Raw genomic sequence first — 22,380 nt, forward strand, 5'->3', positions numbered from 1 at the left:
GACTCTGCTCACTTGGCAATGGACCAGGAGGCTTTCTCTGCAGTCGGCACACTGGGTTACAATGGAGGGTCTCTCAGCAGCTGAAGTAGGTTACTTACCCTCTGTGTGTGTGAACGCAGGAAGCCAGGTCCCCCCTCCGGAGCCCCTCCAGGCAGAAGAGCCCCCCAACTTCCTGAGGAAGAGCAAGGATCGGGGTGCCTGGGCAGGGGTCCTGTGTCTGGAAGGAGCACAGCCCTCCTCAGCTGGAAGCCGCCTTTCCCTGGGACCCCCCCTCCTTTCTTCACCTTCTGCAGATCTCAGGGGAGCCGGCAGGTGGAGGCCTTTCACACACACACGCACGGTCAAGATTGATGCACGTGGAGGGGGATTTAATCTGAAACCCAATATTTATAAGTTCTAACAAGCAAGTCTTTTAAATTTAAGATTTAATTCCCCTCTCTCCCTTTCCTTCCCTTAATTTCCTATTTTCTTCTTCTCTTTGTATTTTATATAAAATAAAACCTTAACTAGAAACATAGAAGACTGAAGGCAGAAAAAGACCTCCTGGTCCATCTACTCTGCCCTTCTACTACTGTATTTCCTCTTAGGATGGATCTATGTTTATCCCAGGCACGTTTACATTCAGTTACTGTGGATTCACCAACCACGTCTGCTGGAAGTTTGTTCCAAGGATCTACGACTCTTTCAGTAAAATAACATTTCCTTACGTTGCTTCTGATCTTTCCCCCAACTAACCTCCCCCCCCCAAGGGCTTCAGGCGGCTGGAATGAGGGTTTGCCCAGAGATTCTGCAGCTTTTCTGTAAATGCTGGATTGCACCATCTCCACTTTTCAATACGCACCTGCAATTCAACCAACAGGCAGGTTGGCCTTGTCACCCACAGAGCTGCCTCTGGATGCGGTGGGTGGCCCACAAGCCTCCTATTAAGTGCCCCCAATTCATGGTTAATGGTGAAGTAACCAACGGCCTGAAAGGGGGGCTTGTCACCCCAAGACTCCCCTCCTTTGCTTCATAGCTTTGGAGCCCTTCACCAATCGGTCAGGTGCAAAGGTTGGGGTCCCCCCCCCGTTTCTACTTTCAGCCCCCGCCCCTTGGGAAGGAGGCCCCCACCGCCCCTGGGCTTCTCTGGATCCCTCCGCCCGTCCACCTGCGCTCCCCCAGAGGTCACTGGGAACACCCCCCCGCAGAGAGCCCTGCCCACCTGTGGGCACGGATTCCCCCTTGCAGGGAGAGGGAAGCTGCTGGGCAAGGGTCCTGCAGAGCCTTTGGGGCACCCACCTGGCCGCCTCCTCCCCTCCCGAGGTGAGCCCCCCCCCCCGAATCCCCCCTCCCGCACCCGGGTGTGGACAGAAGCCAGGCAGACTGCGGGAGAGAATAGAAACTTTATTAGGCAGGGGAGGGGCGGGGGCTGCTCTGCTTTGGCCTCAGTGTGGGCGGTGCCTGCTTCCGGGGCTTTCACTGGCACTCGATGTTCAGGGCCAGGCCCTCCTGGCTGGCTTTCCGGCGCAGCTCCTCGTAGTCAGCCCGGCCGAGGTCGGGGCACTTGTTGAGGTGGAGTTCGTGCAGCTGGTTGTCGGCCGCCAGCAGGCAGTGGAGGGTGGCGCGGGAGACCTGGCACTCGTGCAGGGAGAGGTAGCCGAGCTCCGCCAGGGCGGCCCCCCGGGGCTCCAGCACCCTCTCGAAGACCTCGTCCAGGCCAAAGGGCAGCGAGTAGAGGTCCAGGCTGCGCAGGCGGGGGGAGTTCTGCAGGACGCACAGCAGGCTCGCCCGGATCCTGGGGATGGGCTGGGAGGGGGAGGAGGTGTGCAGGTGGGCCAGGCTCAAGGTGAACTCGGCCAGGTGGGGAAACCTGGGCGGGGCCAGAGCCGCCTCCTGCTCCGGGGGGCCCCCGCCTCCCTCGTCCCTCAGGAACAGGAAGATGGTGGCGCTGAACTTCCGGAGGTTCGGGCAGCGGCGGAGCAGCGTGTGGAAGGAGACGTCCTCCCGGACGTAGAAGCCGTCGATGGAGAGGGTGTGCAGCTGGGCGCCCAGGGCGGCCACCACGGGCAGGAGCTCCGCCAGCTTCCGGGGCCCGCTGCAGTCCAAGGTCAGGTCGCTGAGGGTGCGCCAGGTGTAGAAGGCGGGGCTCAGGGCGGAGCCCTCGAAGAGCAGGACGGTGGCCTTGGCCAGCTGCGGGCAGAGGGCGCAGATGGTGGGCAGCAGAGCCTCGTCCACCTCCAGGATCTCCTTCAGGGGCAGCGTCAGCCTGGGGCCGTCCTGGCCCGCCCGCATGGCCACCCTGCGCCGGACCAGCTCCTCCAGGGAGGGCACCCGGGGGTGGGCCGGGAGGGCCGGGAAGCGCTGGCTGGAGATCTCCTGCAGGGCCTCCGAGACGTACTCGTTCTCCAGGAAGTGGAGGGCGGGCAGGGCCAGCAGGACAAAGGCCAAGGCCCAGACCAGGTCCCGGCTGTTCTCGCTGGGCTCCAGGCAGTCCGCGAAGAGCAGCTGCAGGGCCTGGCAGGAGAAGGCCCCCGCCGTGACGTCGTAGGCCAAGTGGAAGAGGGAGTCGGCCGACAGCTGCTTGCAGTCGGAGATGTTCAGCTCGCAGAGGTGCCGGCAGGTGGAGCCCACGGCCGACAGGACCTGGCTGTCGCACTGGGTGTCCGACAGGTCCAGCTTCTTGAGGGACGGCAGGCTCTTCACCAGGTCCACCAGGGCCTTGCTGGGGATCCGGCTACAGTCCTGGAGGTACAGCACGGACAGGTTCTGCGCCAGGGGGGAGAAAGAAACCGCGGGCGGCAGGTGAGGAGGGGACGGCGGCTCTCCCGGCAGCAGCAAGGCACACCTGGGCTCACATCGTGTGGGGGCAGCCCTGCCTGACCCCCTAAACCACCACCCCCAGGCAGATATTTTAAATTCTCCTGGGACGTTTCATTCTTAGTATTACTGCTGTGCCTGTTTCCTGGTTTTAATTTTGGTGCTGTTAACAGATCTTAAACTTAAAACAATTTTGAAATGAAAGATGCCAGAATTCCCAGGTCCTAAAGGGGCCATAGTTAAATAAACCTTAGGGCTATTTTGTATTTTGCCCTCAACGCATCCTCGCCTTGAGGTCGGTTCTGCCTGGGCTTTCAGGGGCAGCAGACTGAACAAGGCCAAGGCAGGACAGAGCTCCCCGTGGTGCAGTGACCACAAGGGAACCAGATCACCACCGCAATGGGGCGGCACCAGGGAAATAGCCTCGAAGGCCCTTGAGTGAGAGAGGCAGGGTGGGTTTCAGAGCCTCATTTCGCTCAGATCTCAAGGTGAGAATCGTCTGGCTCCGGGCTCCCCTCCACCGGGTTATAATGTTAGATTAATCTGGGCATTATTGCATTTAATCCCCGTATGGTGCCGAGAGCGGTCAGGGTGGCTGATGGGATATGAAGAAGATACACCAGTAAATAAGTCTGACTCTTTTTAAATCTGGAATTCTCTTTGCTCTGAGGCTCAACTACCAAGATTCCTGGGCGTCCAGAGGTCCCACTGCAGAGAGAAGCCGAATGCTTAACAGAACCGGCTAAAATATGCAATTTCTGCCATTTCACCCGGTTTATATATTTGGTCCAAGAGGAGCTGGAACTAGAAAGGGGGCAGGGCCCAGGTGGGGGGCCGAGGGGGGAGGGAGGAGGCCGGCCGGATGGACGCAGGAACCCCCCTCCCCCCTGGCAGAGATGCCCCCCTCCCCCAGCAGCCCCTCCCCCGTCCACCTTGCAGCGGCTGGAGATCATCTGAGCCACGTCCGCGGTGACCAGCTGGGAGCATTTCTGCAGGTCCAGTTCCGTCAGCTGTGGCGCCAGGAGCAAGTGCAGCACCGGCCGCGTCATCACCTGCTTGGTCCCCAGGAACTCGATCAGCTCCCGCACCAGGCAGCCCGCTGCACGGGGGGGGGGGGGACACAGGGGTCAGCGCGGGGGGGGGGGCAGGGGGAATTCCTCAGGGGGCAGGGGGGCCACCCAGGCAGGCGAGACTCCCCCATCCCGGCACAGGGGGGTGGGGGAGGGGGCTGTCCCCCCCGCCCCTCTTCCCTCCCCCCGCCCCTCCTTCTCCGAGCCCCCCTCCCTCCCCCCGAGCCCCCCTCTTCCCAGGGCCCCTCCCCCTCCCCTCCCCTCCCAGCCTTTCCCCCGCCCCCTCCTTCCACAAGCCCCTCCCCCCAGCCCTTCTCCGCCCCCTCCCTCCCCCCCTCCTCACCCAGGTCGCCGAAGGGCCCGTGCGGGTGCCGGAAGCGCTGCTCGTCCTTGGCCCAGACCAGCTGCATGTTGGCCGCCACGCTCTCCAGGCAGAGCTCCCGCAGCCGCCGGGCCGCCTTCTTCCTCGGCATCGCTGCGGTCGCAGGCTCCGCGCCACAGACGCCTCCCGCCGCAACGCCCGCCGCACCAAGAACGCTTCCGGCCGCCAGGGGGCGCCCGCCGGAAGCGCCGCCGTTCCCGCCTCCCGACCGCGCCTGCGCCCTCGCGGGGTCCTCGGCCGGGCTGCCCGCGGCGCCTGAGGAGCGGCGGCCGGTTCCGGGACGGGCGGCGGAGGGGGGCAGCCGCGTCCGGGGGCTTCGCTGAGGCGGCAGATCCCACAGGAGGAAGAAGCAGGAGGAGAAGCGGGTAGGGGGCGAGCGGGGGGCGCCTTTCCTCTTCCCCAGGCGGCGGACCGAGCGGGCTAGAGGGCGTCCTGGCGGCGGGGTCCGTCCGGAGGCGGCGGCGGGAGCGGCCCCTGCGTGCGAGAGGGAAGCCCGGTTAGCTCTTCCTGGCCCGCCGGCCCACCTCGCAAGGCTGTCGTGCAGCAGGGGGAGGGGGGAGAGGCGCCTTGGAAGCCCCGCCCCCGCCCTTTCCCCCGAGGGGAGGGGTCCCCGGGCTTTGGCCTTCCGCTCGAAGTGTGTATGTGTGGGGGACACCGGGGGGGGGGCAACAGGGGAGGCGGGGGGGGGGGTTCTGGCGGGTGGTGGTGGGGGCGTGAGTCCGTTTCGCCTCGGCCCCTCCTGCCTTTGCTCAGCCGGAGGCGTCTATGTAGGAGTCAAAATAAGAAGCTCCCCCAAAGGGGGGAAGGGGGCGGAGGGCAAACTTTCTCCCCCCTTTCTTTCTTCCTAACTTCATCTCAGCGGCAGAATCTTCAGCCTCACCCCCACCAAAAGAAATAATAGTCCCCAGCACCGTCACGCAGAGCCCCCCCCCCCCACTTCTCTCTCCCACCGGGGACGGAGGCAACTCCTCTCCGCCCGCCTTACCTTGGCCTGGCGCTGGGGGGCGGCCAAGAGCCGAAGCTCCGGGAAGGGCGCCTGCCAGGGCTTATACAGGCTGGAGGTGGAGGGGGCGGGGCCAGGAGGGGCGGGGCCTAATTCCACCACTGGGCGGGCCGGCGGTGGGGGTGGGGCGCCGCTTTCCCTGCATCTGGTGAAACGGGCCGCGCTCTCAGGTGGTGGTCGGAGCTGCTGGGAGGCCGGAGAGGTGAGGAGGCGCGAAGGAGGCCGCCAGGACAAACACCCCCCCCCGGCTCATCTGGGTTAAAATCCCCTCCACCTGCCCTAGTGATCCTGGGTGCTTGGAGTTGGACTCTCGAAGGGGGGGGAGGAGGTTTACTTTCTCTGGGGGAGTTTTGTAACCCTACTTTCTCTCCCCCTGCCCACTCGCTTTATGCCTGTCAATGCTGCGGGAGGGAGGGTCCAGCGGTGACTTGGCAAGTGCTCAGAGCTGCTTTGGTGTCGTGCAGGGGTCTCAGAGTCAGCGGGGGGGGGCTGCCTGGAAAGAGCAAAGGACCTGCCCACATGGCCTCTGCTAGCAAAGACAGGACGTGCCCTCCGTTTCTGCTGGCAGAGGGACTGCAGGAGGTGGCTGGGGCTGAACACGCCCCCCCCAGCCCCATTTTCACTGCAAAACAAACTAGAAAGTGCATTGGAGCAAGGAAGAAGGGGCAACAAAGGAGCAAGGATGGGAGGAAAGGCAGAGAAAAAGAAGGGGAGAAAGGAAAAAGGAAGGAAGGAGTGAGAGGGAGGGAAGGGCTGCCTCAGGACCTCACGGGAGAGATGTCCAGCCACACCCACACACCCCTTGGATGTGGCCCTCAAAGGAACTGAGTTTGGCCCTCCTGGCCTGGTGGTTAAGGCAGCAGGTTAGGACGCAGGAGGCTGCGAGTTCAAGTTCTGCCTTAGCCATGAAAGGCAACTAGGTGATGTGGGGCCAGCCTCTCCCTCCGCCTCCCCTCCAACCACCAGCTCAGGGTTGTGGTTGTGATGAAACCAGGAGGAGGGAGCTGTGTTGAATTTGTCCACTGCCTTGAGCTGATAACGGAGGGAAATAGGGCAAAAGAAGGAAGCCATTGTCCAATTGGAGTCACAGCGGAAGGTCTGTTTTCTGGCAGCTCCCGAGCTAATTAAGGATGCTGACCAGCCACAGGAGGAGCCCCCACTGACGAGCCCATGAGGTCAGAGCTGCCATTTCCCTCATTTGGGCTGATTCCTTGGGAAGGACAAGTGGGCCGCCCCCCTCCCCCTACTCTGGTTTGCAGGTGCAGTGGTTGCATCCTGGTGTTTAGTACAGTGACCCCTCGTATTTCGCGGGGGATGCGTTCCAAGACCACCCGTGAAAAACGAGTTTCCGTGAAGTAGAGGAAAGATAGTTTTTTATGTATGTAACGAGTATTTGGACTTTTAAAACCCTCCCTGTATTGTTAACCCCCCTCCCTTTGCATGAAACATTCTAGAATGTTCTCAGCTGGACTTACTTGTTGTGATATGCTACTACCGTGTTTCCCCGATAGTAAGGCAGTGTCTTACTATCTTTTTACCCCCAAAAGCCCCACTGTGTCTTACTTTGGGGGTATGTGTTATATTGTCCCGGGCACCGGGGCCGGCTCATCTTCGGGCTTCGGCCCGGGCGAGGCCTCTTCTCCTCCGGGCGGGCGGCGTTGCGCGGCAGGCGCGGCTGCCTGTCGTGCCCGGCCTCCATCCCTCCTGCGCCGCGGCGGGGCCGGTCCGCGATGCGCGTCCTGGGGGCGCCCGGCTGGCCGGCTCCGGAGGCTGCGGCTCCTCCCGCTGCTGCCCAACGCCGAGGATGCCCCGCGCCCAGCCCGGCTACGGCAGCAGGCAGGCAGGCAGCCCCAGGCGCGGCGGGGAGAGCAAAGGCGGCGGCGGGAGTAGCGGATGCCTCCCTCGCTTTTAGTACCGTGTTTCCCCGAAAGTAAGACATATGTCTTACTTTCGGGGTATGGCTTATATTAGCCGACCCCCCTGAAACCCCCCCCCCATATGTCTTACAATCGGGGGGGGTCTTACTATCGGGGAAACACGGTAGTTCCTTTAATAGAGGACAGTAATTCCTAAGCGGTGATTTAGTGCAAATTTCACTTGGATATGGACCTGAACAGTACAGTACATGTACTGCAAGTACGAAATACCTGTGGATGATATATTTTGTCACCTACATGTAAATAATAATAAAAAGGCCACAAGCCTCTTTTGAAAACCCCCCCGTGAAGTAGCGAATCCGCGAAAGATGAACCGCGAAGTAGGGAGGGTTTTTACCGTACCCCAGAAACCGCGACGTCCCAGCTGGAACAATCTCTCCGATCAGTCCAGTTCCAGGGGGGCTTGAAGGCAGCCAGTGTCTCCCTTCACTCTGCTCCTGTTCAGGCAAAGGGCTTGTTTCGTCCTGGTGGCTGCATAAGCCTCCGTGGCTGTGGATTCCGACACGGCCGGCCCTGGACCGTGCTGCAGCCATCGATGGGCAGCATCTTTAGGCCAACAGGAGGGGAGGGCGCCCCTGGCACCCCTTCCCTGAGGATGGGGCCCCCCTGGGCCAGAGAGAGAGAGAGACCACCTTCCTTGGGATTCCCCATTGTGGGTGTGGGGGGGGGGTGTTTAAAAGCCCATCTGGTCCGAAGGGGAGTAGCCCTTCTCCAGGCCCCTCTTCTGAGAGCCTCTGCTGGAGCCCCTGGGGAGGAACGGCTCCTGAACCGGCCCAGCCCATCCTGCTGCCTTGGGATGGCCAGAGGCCTCCCCCAGCCTTGCCCTCTTCCTCCGCAGGTGGCCTTGGGGGCTTCCCAGCCTCTCAGGTCGCCCCAGTGCAGGGCCGTTAAAGTGGGGGGCCTGCCACCGGCGGTCACATGCGGAAAGGGAGTCCGGTTTTTGCTAACAGAGCCTGCAGGTCACCATGGGGCCCTTGACACCTGTGGTATGAAGCTGGCCACGCCCACCCTGGCCACGCCCACCCCCACTGACATCAAAGACAGCCAGTGACGCAGCCCTCAATGAGGCTCCCCTGCGGTAGTGGCTGGGGGGGTCTAGTCAGAGGCAGCTGGAGGGGAGGGGAGGGGAGGGGGGAGGCTGCCAATGAAGGCAGCTGTGTTACTCTTGGGCCAAAGATCACAAAGGGAGGGCAATGCAGGCAGGGAGGGGGGAGAAGAGGGGAGGGCAAGGCTGGAAGGAGGGAGGGGGTCAGATCCTCCAGAGCAGGTTGGGGTGTGTGTGTTATGGGGCTGCCATAGGGGAAGGGGAAGTGAAGGGAAAGACCCAGGAAGGCACAGACCCCCCCCCAGGGAAGAAGCTGGGACGGAATCCCCCCCCCCATCACCAAAAGCAGCTCACCTGGTTTCCAGCCAGCATCCTCCCCAGCGCTCTCGGGCGTTGCTATGGTTACCCTTCAGGGAAGCCCATCCCCAGCGGCCCCTCCGTCACTCCAGCGGTTGCTGAAAAAACCAAGGTGGGCAGAGAAATGGGCGAAGGAGGCTGACGTCCAGCCCCCCCTTGCGCTGCTGCAGTCATCCCGCTCTCCTCCCGGGAGGAGGGGGCTCACCTGCTGCTGCTGCTGCTGCTGAGACCCTGAAATGGTGGCACTTGCCAGTGCGCAGACGCCCCCCCCCTGAATGCCTTCAGGGTCCTAGTGCCTGGCGGGCTCCAGGTTCCCTTTGGGGAAGAGCCAGGCTGGACGGCCCTGGACTGGCCACTGGGAGGGCCTGGAGCTTTGGGACGCTGGCAGGGGCTGCAGCGGGGCCATTGGGAGGACGGGTGAGTTGTTAGCCAGTTAAAATCTTGGGTGACAACAGCCCCATTTTCCTCAGCAGGAATTGAAGGGATCAATATTTAAAAGCTTTTTGGCACCAGTTTTGAGACAGCTGTTAATGAGGGCACCCTTCAAGGGGAGACGGGTGACCGGCTGTGGCTCCTACACCCTCCTGGGCGGTCAGCCGAGGATGGCCAGAGAGCTCCCCAAAACCATTTCCCTTTCTTTCCCCCTTTCATTCTTGTAGATGGTCATTTGCAATTCCATTTTCAGCTCAGTCTTGTTGGGTGAAACATGATTCCCATCCGGAACATCTTTTAGAAACAATATCCGTGCATGTGACTATTAAAATTAATTCCCTTTTGTTGGCCAAAAATGTCCTTCGAAATATCCCATGTCAGAAGGGTTTACTTCACCTGTAAAGGGAATTTACCTGTTCTTCTCCTTTACAATTGCAGTATTTACTGCTCTCTGGCGCCCTCTAGTGCCCATTTCTTTTAAAAAATAATTTTTTAAAAATTCAAAACAAAAACATTTTCCCACCGGAAGGAACTCTTTTGTGTGTGTATTTCTGTCTATGCCACTCACCTCCTCTAAAGGTAACTCTGGGTGGCCTCCAAGCATTAAAATAATGAAACAAATAAGTGCAGTTATAAGTTGTGGAGGAGGGGAACGCAAGGAGCCCATGGAGAAGTGGGGGGGGCACTTTTCTTAATCCCGAAAGCTTCACCCCCACTGCCCCCTTGGGGTGGCCAGGCCCTGGCAGAAGGCTAGTTGGGTGGATGCAGACCTCCCCTCTGGAGCCTTGTGGGCCTGAGACGAGAGCTGCCTCCCGCACCCCTGTGGGCTGGGTGGATGAGGGCAGGAACCATGGCAGGAAAACAACCCTTTTTTTCCTGCACCCCAACGGAGTCTGCTGCAGCTCCCACCCTGGGCCAGCAGGGGGCGCTCTAAAGGTGATGATCCACATCTTGAGTGGCACCTGCAATCAAACATGCAATCAACACAGCTTTTGGGAAGGGCCGTGTAACCTTAAGGGCCCCCAGAACCATCCGCACCACCAATATTTCAAATTTATTGGGACCCTTAGTCTGTTTGTAACTTTTAAAAATCAAAAGTTTTGCTGTTTACTTCATTTTTCCCCTTAAGTACTTAAACTTGTAGCTAAAACTTGGAGTAGCCAGCTGGTCGGAGAGGGAGACTTGACCGAATCCTGAAAGATTTTAGCCCCGAAGGTTTCCTGCCAGATGCAATCATTTCTTTGGGTGCCCTGGTGCATTCAGTTCTAGGTCTGTGAAATCCCCCCCCCCTGCAAGGTCAGAATTCTGAAAATAAAGCCCCCCCAACCCCCTCCCCAAACCCCCTGTGAGTGAAGTGGAAGCTGGGCACCGAGGGGCTGTTTATAGAGGCTGCAGTGGCCGTAAGGGACCCTCTGTGGGTGGGGGGCTCCTTCCCCTTGACCTCTCCTGAGCCTGGGGGGGGGTCATTCGTTCATGCATTTTGGGACCTGCTGCAGCGCAAACAATTCCCAGTGAGATCCGGTGATGGTTGGAAACAAGTGTCGGTTATGGAAATGAACTTAACGTAGACTGGGAATCACAATATTCTCTCAACAAAGGGAATTTCAAAAGCTTCCGGAGGGGGGGGGGGATGATAATGACCCCAAAGGAGATGTAGCTCTTGGAAGGAGGCTCTTCCGTAATATTTATCTCCCCAGGTTGTAAAAAGCCTCTCTAAAACGGAGGCATCTGAAGGGAGGGAAAACCAGCCTTGCGAGGTCAGCTGATTGTAGGGGAGAGGCCCTGATGGCCGGTGGGGCCCACGTGGGCCGAGGCTCCTGCTTGTCTTGCGTGAGGGGGCTGCCTCTTTTCTTGGCCTCCACGGTGGGGGGGGGCGGGGGGGGGCTTTGGACTGAAGGGCCACGTGCTGAAGGGGTCCAGACTCCAGGGCACCTGGTTCATTGGTCTTATTGATTCGGTGGGTGGGCCACGGCCCTTCCTGGCTGCCTGGTACAGGTGGGAGAGGGGGGAGGGCTACAGCTGGGCTCCTTCCTTGGAGACCCCTCCCCCCCCCGGTGGCTCTGATGTCACCAAATGTAGGCGGGGCCTGGTCCCGTCCAGACTTCTTTTGATGTGAGCGTGGCCCCAAATGGCATCATTGAAACGTGGCCGGTAGATCTGAATGTTGGGCGAGTGACAGCTGCGGTTGAAGGGGGGGCGCTCAAGGGGTGGCCCTAGGCCTTTCATGGGGCATCCTGTGACCGCTCCGGACCCCCCCCCAAGAGAGCCCCCAGGCCTGTTGCCACCGTCCAGAGCCCGGCTCTGCTGGGAGCCTCTTTGCAGGGCTGGGCCAAAGCAGGACCCCTCCCCCTCTCCTTGGCACAGGTGTGAAGAAGAGGGGGGGGGTGAGCTACCTGGGCAAAGCTTTGGGGGTTTTTTACTTTGCCAAAATGGCTTCGTCAGCTGGGGCCAAAACCTGCTGTCCTTCTCTGCTCAGCCTGCATTGGTTCTGCTAAGCGTGGCCACATTTTGCCTTTTCTGCCTCCTCTTTTTTCCTTTCAAAGCCCAGTTCTGCTCAGTGTTGTAAAAGCTTGGGGGGGGGAGCAGGGCGAGGCAGGTCCTGGGGGGCTCCCATCGGTCTGCGCACAGAGCTTGGCTGTGTGGCCGCAGAGGCAGCCAGGGAAGCTTTCCTGGTGGCCTCCCGTCCTCGCATTCCCAGCCACACCCTTGGTCTGAGGCTTGTCGTAGCCCCCCCCCCCCCCCCGGGTGCCTTGAAGGATCTTGGACCTGCTTCTTCCCCTGGGGGCTGTGCTGGGCCTCCGATCCAATGGACAGAACAGCTTTTCTGGAGCCATGGGGGTGTGTGTGAGGTTTCTGCTGACCCCTGCCCACCTGGAGGCTGGCCAGGAGGACCCCAGGGGTGGCCGGTGGGCTTTCGTGTGACATAAGGGTCCTGTGTCACTTACAGGGGCGGGGGAAGGCACTTGGTGGATCTGGGGAGGGGGCTTCAATGTTCCTTTGAGGGTCAGGCTGTCCAGCCAGAGCCATAGATTTGGGCCGCATGCTTTTGTCACCCAGGCTCTCTGAGACTCTGGGCTCCTGCCCCCCATCTCCCCCTGCTGCTCTTTGGGCTCAGCCCCAGTGCCAGGGGGGGGGGGCTCTCTGGGTGCCTGCCTATGGGTTTGGCCAAGCCTCCCGCCTTGCTTGTGGGGGTCTCGGTGGGGCAGAACTGTTGAGCACTAGGACCCTGTGGGCCGCCCGTCCCTGTGACAAGGCTCTGGAGCAGCAGCAGCAGCAGCATCACTAGCGCAGAGTGAGTCTCCCTCAGCTGGGCAGGAGAGAGTGTGTGTGTGTGTGTGAGTGTGAGGCTGAGGACCCCAGCCATGCCCGCTCCCCCCGTGGCCTGAGGGCGAGGGAGGCCGGCCGGACCCTCTTGGCAGGGAGGAGCAGCCCCAGCATGGCCCAGGTCAAGCGGCCCCCCCACGGCCAGGTGAGTTGGAGACCAGGGCCCAGGACTGGGCAGACCCTGCTGGCTTCCGGAGGGGAGGGAGTGTCTCTCCAGGCAGGGGAGGGGCACCAGCAGCCGGGTGGGTGGAGAGGGGGGGAGAAGGAAGGAGAGGGGGGGCCTGTTGTCTTTGCCCCCCCCTGGCCTTGCTTTGTGTGGCTGGAGGAGAGGAGTGGGCCGGATTCACCCCGGGCTTTTCTGGAAGCCAGCTGAGCCCCTTGTGGCCCCCCACCTCACCCTTGCCCCTCTCTTGGATCTGCCCTGAACCCCAGGGCCCGGCCCCTTGTGGCCCCCTCCCTCCCTCCCCCTGCCATGTTCCTCCCATTCCTCCCCCTCGCCCCCTGCAGAGGGATGGCAGAGAGGCAACGGGGGGGGGGGGGGCTCCCCAGCTGGGCCTTCCTTGCCCTCGGTCACTCCGGCCGTGATGGAGGCCAGAGGATGCAAAATGCCCCCCCTCTCTCCGTGTGGGTCCCTTCTCCCTTCAGCCATTGCCCAGGCCCCAGGGCGGCCTTGATGCCCATTGTGCCCCTGAGCTTGGGGGGCGGAGAGAGCTTCCTCAGGCAGGGGGGCCCTGTCACCCCCCCCAGCTCTGAGCTGTGAGTCGCCCCTGCCTTGACTCAGGATGAGGAGACCGTTCCAGGCCAGGGGGGCAGTGTGGGGGCCTCCGGGCATGGTGCCCTCAAAGGGCTGGGCTGCTGGGGGCCGTCTCTCCCCTGCTGGGGGCTGTCTCCTTCCCGGCTTCTTTGAGGATGCAGGGGGGGCGGGGGGACGGGGCAGCCTCTGGGTGGGCGGGTGCCTTGCCTTCGGACCCAGAAGGGTGGACACGGGGGGTCTCCAGTGGCCGCAGCCTCTTCCTCTGGGCCTTCCGCTGGACTTTGTGGCCAGGCCTGGCAAATGCCGTCACCAAGGCTCCCAGCTGAGGGGGGGGTTGCCGAGTGGGTCTGCGTCCTTGGGAGGAGCCGAGACTGGATGGCTTTGTATCCCGCCTTTCCCACCGTTCGCCTGTCCCTCCTGGGCTGGGCAAAGCAGGGACAATGGGGGGGGGGGCTGCTCGGCAGGAGAGGCAGGGGCCGCAGGGCAGGGCAAGGCCTGGGCAGAGCGGGGGGGGGGGGGTTCTGGCTTGCCCCACATGCCCCCCTGGCGTTTTGTTCTTTGCCCGGCTGCTCAGGGCAGAACGGCCGCTTATAACAACCACCTGAGAGGAGCCCAATCTCCCTGTGGTCAAGGCGAAAGGGCCTGGCGGGAGGGAATGAATGGACAACGCCTCTGCTCTGAGAGGGGAGGGGTCCGGGCTGGGGGGGCAGCTCCCCCTGTGGGCGAGTGACCAGGAAGAGGCCTGGGGAGGGGGCATGGGTGTGTGTGTGTGGGGGTCTTCCCTATGACTTGAAGGCCCAGGCAGGCGGGCAGGCCCTCTGGGGCTCAGGAGGGGGGGAGGGGCAGCCTCAGGAGGGGGGGTGTTAGCCTGTGCAGGGGTCTTCTGGCAGAGTCACTTCATCGGGCAGGGTCCTCCGTCTCCCCTGCCCCCCCCCCCCCCGCTGCCTTGGCGGCTCCTTTCCCAGGTGGTCTCCTCAGGCGTCCCTCAGCTGGCTCAGGCCTTTGGGCAGGTGGGCAGGTGGGCAGGTGGGCTGGGCCCCCCCCAGGCATCGCTGCAGCCGGAGTCTTTTGTGGCTTCAGGCCCAAATTCCAGGAAGGGACGAGGCCTCCAGGGAAGCAGCCCCTCCGGGTGCAGGTGGCGCCTCTGGCAGGAGAGAGGAGGGGGCGTTTCAAGGGTTCAGAAGCTCTGGGTGGAGGGGTGGGGGTCCTCTGAGCAGGGGGCAGCCGGGGGGGTGTTTCTCTGGGGCTTCTGAACCCTTGACCCCCCCCCCCCCCCGGTGTTAGGAGCTAAAGCTTCTATTCTGGCACCTTGGAACCTATTTTTACAATCTGACCAATCAGGCATTGGCAGTGGGCGTGTCCCTCTGGCCTCCCTGCCAATCAGCTTCAAGCTCTGTGGGGAGAATTGGTGCTAGGCTTATGGTTGGCGGCCACCACCTCACGAGGAGGAAGTGTATTGAGGGGTGGCGGCATTAGAGAGGTTGAGAGCCCCTGCTCTGCATCTTTCCCATCACGGCCCGGGGCAGTCTGGGTCCAGTCCTCTGCCCCCCACCCCCCGCTTTATCTCCTTGTGGGCAGGTGGGGTGGCTGCTCTTCCCCCAGGCCCTGGGACGGGGGGGCACAGCCCGAGGGGGCCGCTGCTGCTGTTGGGCGGGCGAGGGGGGGCTGGTGGCCGTACACGTGTTAAGCCCATAAATGAATAATGGAATCAGTAAGAGCAGAGTAACTGATCATAACCTTAACTGTCAATCAACCGGCATCCGTTCTGTCCTGCCAAGAGGTGGGGGGGGGGGGCAGAACACAACGACTCCCCTGAGGTCTTTCCCTCCCTCCCTGATCTGGCCGGACAGCCCAGGGGGTCTGCTTTGGGGCCTCTTGGCTGCTGATGGAGGGGCCTGCTGCCCCGAAGAGCTTTGGGGCAGAAGAGCCTGCAGGCCGTGACATCAACAGGGGCTGGCTGGGCTGTTCCTGCCCCCCCGTGGTGGGGCTTCTGTGCCACCCATCCCATTTGTGGCATGCATTGAGGCTCTAGGAGGGGGCGTTTTTTGGCCTCCATGGGGCGGGGGGAGCCATTTTATCCCCCCTCAAGCTCCAGGGAAACCTCAGGCTCCCTCTGGACAGGGCAGGGCTGAGGTTGGGGCCACTCATAGTCCAGGCCAGGTTGGGCTCTTAAGCAAGTGTCCCTCCCTCTCAGACCGGCTGACCCCCTTCCCGGAACACTAGCCGCCTTCTGGGGCCCCGGAGCCCTTTGAAGCAGAGAGGGCGCAAAGCCAGGCGGCCCGAAGGCCTCCCCTTCCGTCTGGGCCTGGGAGGGGCAGGGGCTGCGTGGTCGCCCTGGGGATCCTGCTTCCGAGAGGACCTGAGGGGGCCCCGGGCTGCCCGGCGTTGTCCCAGAAGGAGGTGCAGGGCTTCCCCCCGCGTGGGTAGTGCCTGGGCTTCCGGCTTCCTCCGGGACCCCAGGCGGCCGAGAGGCCTTGACTGCTGCCCTTCTGGGCCTCTCAGCGGTGAGGTTGTTGGGCTGGGAGGCCCCCCCGCTGCCCCCTCCCCAGCACAGTAGTTCTCTGGTGACCTTCACCCTGGCCTACCTCACAGGGTGGTGGTTGGGGGGGAAAGAGGGGGGGGGAGCCGCGTGGGCCGCTCTGGGAATCTCCGCCCACCCTGCCCCTCCTTGTGCTGCCTCTTCCAGGTCACCGGTGCCAGGATGAGCGCGGAGGTGGGGGGCAAGCCCCTGAAGGTGGGGGCCCGAGTGGAAGTGATCGGCAAGGGGCACCGTGGGACAGTGGCCTACGTGGGCGCCACCCTCTTTGCCACGGGGAAATGGGTGGGCGTCATCCTGGACGAAGCCAAGGGCAAGAACGACGGGACGGTGCAGGGCAGGCGCTACTTCACCTGCGAGGAAAACCACGGCATCTTCGTCCGACAGTCCCAGGTGAGACTCCCCCGGAAGAAGGAAGAGGGCGGGCGAGAGGGTGTGTGTGTGTGTGTGTGTGTGTGTGGCCTTCGCTGCTCTCTCACCCGGGAAACAGTTGCAAGATTACACGAGGAAAACCTGGTGATCCACCTACCTAGCTACCTACCTACTTACCACTCTCTCTCACCTACCTACCTACCTGTCTATCAATCTCTGTCTCATCTATCTGGCTACCTAGATAGATACCTACCTACCTATTGTTATATCTTTATCTCTCTATAAAAGCAGAGGTTAGAGTGCCGCACTGCAGGCTCCTTCCGCTAACTGCTAGCTGTAGTTTAGTGGTTCAAATCTCCCCACCAGCTCAAGGTTGGCTCAGCCTTCCATCCCTTTGAGGTGGGTCAAATGAGGACCCAGATTGTGGGGGCAAGAGGCTGAGTCTGTAAACCGCTTAGAGAGGGCTGGAAAAGCACTAGGGAGTGGTATATAACTCTAAATGCTATTGCTATCTCTATCTCTCATCCATCCATCTGTCTGTCTACTTAACAATCTCTATCATTCTCTCATCTACCTACTTATCTGCCTACCTACCTATCACACTCTCTCTCTCTCTCATCTCTCTGTCTTGTCTATCTCGTCCATCCATCTCCTGACCTCCAAGCAGGTGTGGTGTCATGCGTGTTGGGACCCCTAGAATGATTTGGGGCTTTGGTTTCTATGCTGCTTTTCCGCCCATGGACCTTCGCCTTGGCCTGGTGGGTTCTGCTGTCTGGTGCGGCCTGAGGGCTGAGAGCCGGTGGGGTGACTCGGGGCCAGTCCTCCTCGCTCGGCTCAGCTACGGGGCTGTGGTCGTGGGGGATGGAGCGGGAGGGGAGGATGTTGGGTTTCTGCGCCACCTTCAGCTGTTTATATTAAAAAAAGTCAAGGTGGGTTATAAATGAATGAATGAAGGTCAAGTATGGATGGAGAAGAAAAGCCCTGGTCATTAAAACCACATGGCAATAGGCAACATTATTTTCAATTCCGTCCTAAAAGGAGGAGGAAGGCCGGCTTTGAGTCTGCGGCTTCTCTGCGGTGCCCTGTTTTTGCCACTGATGCATCTCGGGCCCAAGCGTTTCAGTGCTTACTACGGAAGCCCCCCTCTCCCCGGCCTCCACGGTTCAGGGCCCCCAGGACTCCCCTGCTAGGTAGCTCTGGCCCCTGGAGACCCCCACTCCCCTGGCTGAGCTCTGTGCCCAGGCACCCGGGGCAGTTCCCTCCCAGCTCTTCTCCCCCTGCAGCTTCACCCCACACTCTGGCTGGGCCCCATTCCTCCAGAGAGGCCAGCTTTGGAAGGGGGGTCCAGGGAGGGGGTGCGGGAATCCCAGAGGCTGGAGTGGTGGCCCTCTGTGAAGCAGGCCATCCTCCCCCCCCCCTTGGGTCTCAGGTGGCCTTGCGTTTCCTGGCCTCTGCCCTGGGGGGGGGGTCTGAGGAATCGGGGCAGGGGATGCAGGGAGGGTGGGCTCTCAGCTCTGAAAGGCTCCGAATGAGGCCAAGCGCAGGGGCCTCACCTGTGAGGGGGTCATGCGGATCCTGCAGTCAGTCAGCGGTGGGCAAACGGCAGCTCTTAGGCCAAGACCGGCTCCTACGCGGCTGATCTGCGGGGGGGGGGCATTGCAGGTGGGGTTTCCAGGAGAAGCAGGGGCCAGAATCCCCCACTCGGGCCTCGGCTGCCTCAAGAGCCCTGGGGGGTCTGCCAGGGCCCCTGCGTGGCCCCTTCCGCTCTGGGCAGCCCCTGGAGCTCACGGGGGGCATGAAGGAGCCTCTTTGAACCTCTGGGTGAGTGGAGGGGGGGCAGTGCTGTGCAGGGAAAGACCCCCCCTTTTTTTGGCTGTGTTGAGGCCAGAAGAAGACAGAGGACGGGGGGAGGGGGGTCCATTCCGTTCACCCCCTTTCTTTTCTCTCCAGATCCAGGTGTTTGAGGATGGCGCAGACACCACCTCCCCAGAGACCCCGGAGGCCTCGGCATCGAGGGTCCCCAAGAGAGGTAGGGGCTTCCACTTGTTCGGCCTCCTGCCCCTCCCCCCCCCTGTTCACTGGACACTTACGATGGGGAAGGTCTCCGCTGCCCCGGCAGATTTCTCCCTCCCTGGGGGAACCATGGGTGGCCGCCTCTCCTGTCGCCAGGATTCCCAGCGTTGCCCCTCCAAGTGATTTGCGCGGGAATAAAAGAGGCCGCGAGCGTGGGGGCCGGTTGTTCCCTGCAGAGTCCGTCCCTGCTCACAAGCACATAAACTATGATCGAACACACGGTTCTTACTACAGCAGCCACAATGAATCAGCCATCCCAAGCAGAGAAAGAGCAAAGACAGAGACTCAGGCTAATGGCGCCCCCTTGTGGCCATCTCCAACACTAACTCTTAAAGCTACACTGCTTCAATACATACAAGCATTCATGGTTAGCTTGTTTATGTATTGCCAAACCCAACCTGTTGTGGACATAGGACCAACTCATATGGAAGCTCCCCCAATAAAACCTAACAATATCCTTCTTTTGATCTTCTCCCCCAGATTCGTCAGAAGGGCCCAAAGCCAGCAAACTGGTGAGTGGTTTATTTCTGCCCTGGCGTCGTCTGATGTCCACTTTGCCCCCTGCCTGATGGTCACTAAGCCAAAGAAAAGTGTGGCCGGACCCCTTCCCCACCAGATGGTTTGGCAATTGAGACCAGTGCGTATTATTTTGCAGGGGGGGGGTGGGGGTGTTTGCCTGCTTTACACAAGACGACTTTAACCCTCCCCCCCGACGCTTTTCGTGACCAGCTAAAAAGTTCCGCCTCTGCCCCACGTGCTCAGCTCAAGGGGGGGCAGCTGGAGAATTCGGGGGGGGGGGGTCTCTTCCCATCAGCCCAAAACGAAGCCCCCCTGGGTCATCTTCAGCCGCTCATTCGCCTTCTGGTGCCGGCCGAAAGGCCTGGAGGGGCTCCTCCTTTCAGGTCCACCCCCCAAGTGAAACCTTCCAGTGAGCTCTTCCCTGCTCACCTTTTCTGATCTTGGGGGGGGGGGGGCGGGGGCGTAATAGAATTCTGGCTTTGGGAGGAGGGTCCGAGCTTTTCTTCCGCTTTCATACTTTTATGGCTTCCTCCACCCTTGTAAACGGTCCGTGGGATGAAATGGGCCACTGCCCTCCCCTTCCGTCCATCTCAGCTATTTCCTCTGGTCCTTCTGTCCATCACTTGGTCTTCCGTCCAGTCCAGCCAGGCTGGCTCTCTCCCTTGTGCTGCAGGGAAGCAGGTGCTCCTCGGGGCCTTCTTCGGAGCGGGTGTCGTCCCCCTCCCCCCCCTGGGTCGTCTTCAGCCCCTCCTCGGGGATCTCCTCTCGGTTCTCTCTCTGCCCCAGCCGGGTCTTTGGCCTGCCTTAAGCCGCTGCCCGGGGCCTCAGCCCCAAAGCCCTTGCAGCCCCCCATTCGTCTCCCTCTGGAAGGGAATAAGGGAGGGGGGCTAAGATCTGCTGCCCAGCTCTGAGCCCCCCCCCCCAATCGATAACCGGAGCTCTGTCTGGGCCTTTGGTGCCTCCCTCCCTCCCTCGCCAGGCAGGCAGGCAGGCAAGGGCGAGACCAGCCGTTTCCCACCCTTGCCAGTCACCCGTGGGATTGGGGGCTCCGTGGGAGTCGTGTGGGGCCTTGCAAAAAGCATTTTCTGGCCGTGTCCGTGCAAACAAATAACTGAAATCATTTCCCACCAAGCGACGAGAGTTTCTCCTTCGGCTCCTCTGGGTGGTTCTTTGTTTTGGAGCAGAACTGGGTTGCAAAGGAGCCCACAACACACACAAAGGTCTTCTTCGGGTGTTGCCTGGCTGGGGTTGCTCTGCTGCTCGGATTTAGGTCGTGCGGGGTGGGGCTGGGGGTGGTTTTGGGGGGGACGCGAGCCCTCCCCACGGCTGCCTCCGATGAGCACGTCCGGCCTGGCTTAATTCTGGGGGAGGGGGAAAGCATTTCTGGGTCTCCTGTCCAGAGAGAAATTTGGGGGGGGCTTTCCTTGCCCTGCAAACTCTCTCTGGCCTGGGGGGGGCTGGAAAGGATAAAGGGGGCCCCAGCTCCCCCCCTTTCCCTGCTGGGCTTTGATCCCACACTTCACCTGGGGGAGAGGGGGGGGCTTTTCTCAGTTCTTCCCACGCAACACCCTGAGAGCAGCCACACCGGGAGCCCCTGTCCGTCCGGAGCCACTGGCCGGTGCCCCCACCCCACCCCCCACGCTCTAACCTGTCCTTTTGTCCTCTCTCTATGCAGCGCGGAGTGAAACCTAAAAAGGTGCAGCCTCTTTTTTCTCCTGCGCATGAAACGGTCGCGCAAAAGGCCACGCGGCTCGTGGCTGCCGTGGCCTCGGCTGCTGCAAACACGCATGCGCCCCCCCCCTTGCATGGATGTCCCCCGGCCGACTAAGGGCTCCCTGGACCCCCCCTGGACCCCTCCACCCTTCAGGGCCGAGGATCCTTCATCCGCAAAAAAACCTCTAAATCCAGATGCCCCCCTTTCCCCCCCCCCAGACGCCCCTTTGCAGTTTGGGGAGAACAGGTCTTCCCCCTCTTGGCCTGCAGCAGTGGGGGTCCAGCCTTTCTCCCCCTCCCCCCCATTCTCCTGGAGCAGGGCAATTTTAAGGCTTGGGTGGACTTCAGCTCCCATAATCCCCTGCTGCCTGGGATTTAAAGTCCAGCAGTCTTGAAAGTGGCCAGGTGTGGAGACCCCCATCCCACCCACCCAGGGGGCTGTGTCCACTGCTCTGCCCCAAGGCATTCCCACTACTGGGCTTGGGGGGCAGTGAAGAGGCCATTAGAGGAGGATTAGCCAAGGGGGGCTAGAGGGGTTGGAGGGGGGGGAGAGGCTAGGCTGCTCAGCCCTCCCCCTCCGGGCAGAAAGTCCTAGCATTGGCCACAGTATTGAGGCTTCTATCCCCCTCCCCAGTGCTTTCCAGCCCCCTCCAAGCGCTTTGCAGAGACTCAACCTCTTGCCCCCCCTCGCACCCCCAATCTGGGCCCTCATTTCTCCGGCCTCGGAAGGAGGGAAGGCCGAGTCCACTCACACCCTTCCTGAGGTCAAGCGGCAGAAGCAGGCGACCGAATTCCCTCCCCCCTCCCCCCCTTTGGGTCTCCAGCCTGACCAGCGTGATATGTCCTACCTGTTTCTGGAGGGGAGGGTGTTTCCGTCCTTCCTGCTGGCTCCAAACTTTGGCGGGGGGGGGCATGGAAGGGGGACCTTCACCACCGCCTCCTCCTCCTCCTCCTCGCTTCCTCCCTGCGGCCGCTGCATGAGTCCCGAGGCTGGCATGCCCCCCTTGCTTGTGCCCGCTGCTTGCAGAACCGCCCTCGGTCCGTCCGTCTGGCGTTGCATGGGGGCCCAACCCGGCCCTGTCACCGCCTGCCTTGAGGAGGAGGGCATGGCAGACCCCCCCCCCCCCACACCTCTGCTGTTTGTTTGGCTTCTGGCCACAGGCCTGGGCTTGCCCGACTGCAGGTGGCTGGGTGCCCCTGAGACAGAGTGCCCGGGAGGCTTTGGAGGGAGGGAGGGAGGGAGGCTGGGAGGGGCTCCGGCCTTTGTCCTAGCCCCCACCCCACCCCCCCCAGCCTCTTATCCAACCCAGCTTTGGCCCTCAGAGGATTTGGGGGGGGGGGGAGGTGAGTCTCCCTTGGTCCAGGCAAGCTGTTGATTGGATTAGCCGGCACCTCTGGCTGTCCTCCTGGGTGGCAGATGGCTGCTCCTGCCCCCCTGCCCCCACTCCTTGGCCCTCCCCACCCTGGGCCGGCCATCTGTCTTCCGGTCTGGGAGAGGCAGCCCAGGAACACACCCACCCACCCCCTCAGGGGTATTTGAGGGCAGGGGATTCCCCCTCCTTCCCTGTTTCAAGGGGGGGGTTTCTTCAGTGCTCAGCCCCAGTCCCCTTGCCCAGTCTGCCTGAAGGAGTCTGCGGTGGGGGTCAGGGGGGTGGAGGCCTGGGGAGTGGGAGTCAAACCCATTGGATTGTGCAAAGCACCATTGTTTCCACCCTGAGATGAATCCCTCACAGACTTTTGGAGACAAGGAGGAGACTTTTGGGGTGCTGCTGTGAGAAAGGGGGGAGCCCTGGGGGTGGTCATCTCGTGGGACCCTTGGCTCTTCCCTGCAAGGCCAGGCCTCTCTCTCTCTCTCTCTCTCTGGGGAAGGGGAGGGGAGGGGGCCTCTCCACCGCTTTGGAGCAGACAATGGCTGGCCTCCCCCCCCACGAGGCTGCATACAATCGCAGGCCTTGTTTCCAGGCAGCAGCCTCTCTGGGGAGCCTCCTCCTCATGTCCCCTGCCCCCCATTCAGGCTCTGCCTCCCCAGCTGCCCCCCCCCCCCGGGACACCCCCCCCTCCCCCAGC

General features: G+C 61.7%; 2 protein-coding genes across 5 annotated transcripts in view; one reads left to right on the forward strand and one right to left on the reverse strand.

Moving 5' to 3' along the window:
- Positions 1 to 1,363: 1,363 nt before the first annotated feature.
- Positions 1,364 to 15,880, reverse strand: LOC139170064 (uncharacterized). Its single transcript, XM_070756796.1, has 4 exons — positions 15,787 to 15,880; positions 4,210 to 4,613; positions 3,729 to 3,895; positions 1,364 to 2,745 (listed from the first exon to the last, which is right to left on the reverse strand). The coding sequence occupies exons 2-4, from the start codon at positions 4,337 to 4,339 to the stop codon at positions 1,456 to 1,458; spliced, it is 1,587 nt and encodes a 528-aa protein (XP_070612897.1). The 5' UTR covers positions 4,340 to 4,613; positions 15,787 to 15,880; the 3' UTR covers positions 1,364 to 1,455.
- The window catches only part of DCTN1 (dynactin subunit 1), a 37,345-nt gene continuing 19,439 nt past the window's right edge, over positions 4,475 to 22,380 (forward strand). Inside the window, exons 1-5 of one of the 4 annotated variants that reach the window (XM_070756794.1) lie at positions 12,417 to 12,491; positions 15,787 to 16,029; positions 17,959 to 18,037; positions 18,562 to 18,593; positions 20,276 to 20,296. In XM_070756794.1, coding sequence (XP_070612895.1) covers positions 12,459 to 12,491; positions 15,787 to 16,029; positions 17,959 to 18,037; positions 18,562 to 18,593; positions 20,276 to 20,296 — 408 coding nt within the window. In that variant the 5' untranslated portion in view covers positions 12,417 to 12,458. Of the gene's footprint in view, positions 4,614 to 5,406; positions 5,454 to 12,323; positions 12,492 to 15,786; positions 16,030 to 17,958; positions 18,038 to 18,561; positions 18,594 to 20,275; positions 20,297 to 22,380 lie in introns of those variants that run through there. The other 3 variants (XM_070756791.1, XM_070756792.1, XM_070756793.1) reach the window with 3 other exon arrangements.

The sequence above is a fragment of the Erythrolamprus reginae genome, chromosome 7 (assembly GCF_031021105.1).
Source record: "Erythrolamprus reginae isolate rEryReg1 chromosome 7, rEryReg1.hap1, whole genome shotgun sequence".
Taxonomy (NCBI): domain Eukaryota; kingdom Metazoa; phylum Chordata; class Lepidosauria; order Squamata; family Dipsadidae; genus Erythrolamprus; species Erythrolamprus reginae.

Coding starts and splice junctions, on each gene's coding strand:
- LOC139170064 (XM_070756796.1), bottom strand. CDS start 4,339: ATGCCGAGGAAGAAGGCGGCCCGGCGGCTGCGGGAGCTCTGCCTGGAG. Junction 3,896..4,209: donor CGGGCCCTTCGGCGACCTGG/GTGAGGAGGGGG, acceptor CCCCCCGTGCAG/CGGGCTGCCTGGTGCGGGAG. Junction 2,746..3,728: donor TGATCTCCAGCCGCTGCAAG/GTGGACGGGGGA, acceptor CCCCTGGCGCAG/AACCTGTCCGTGCTGTACCT.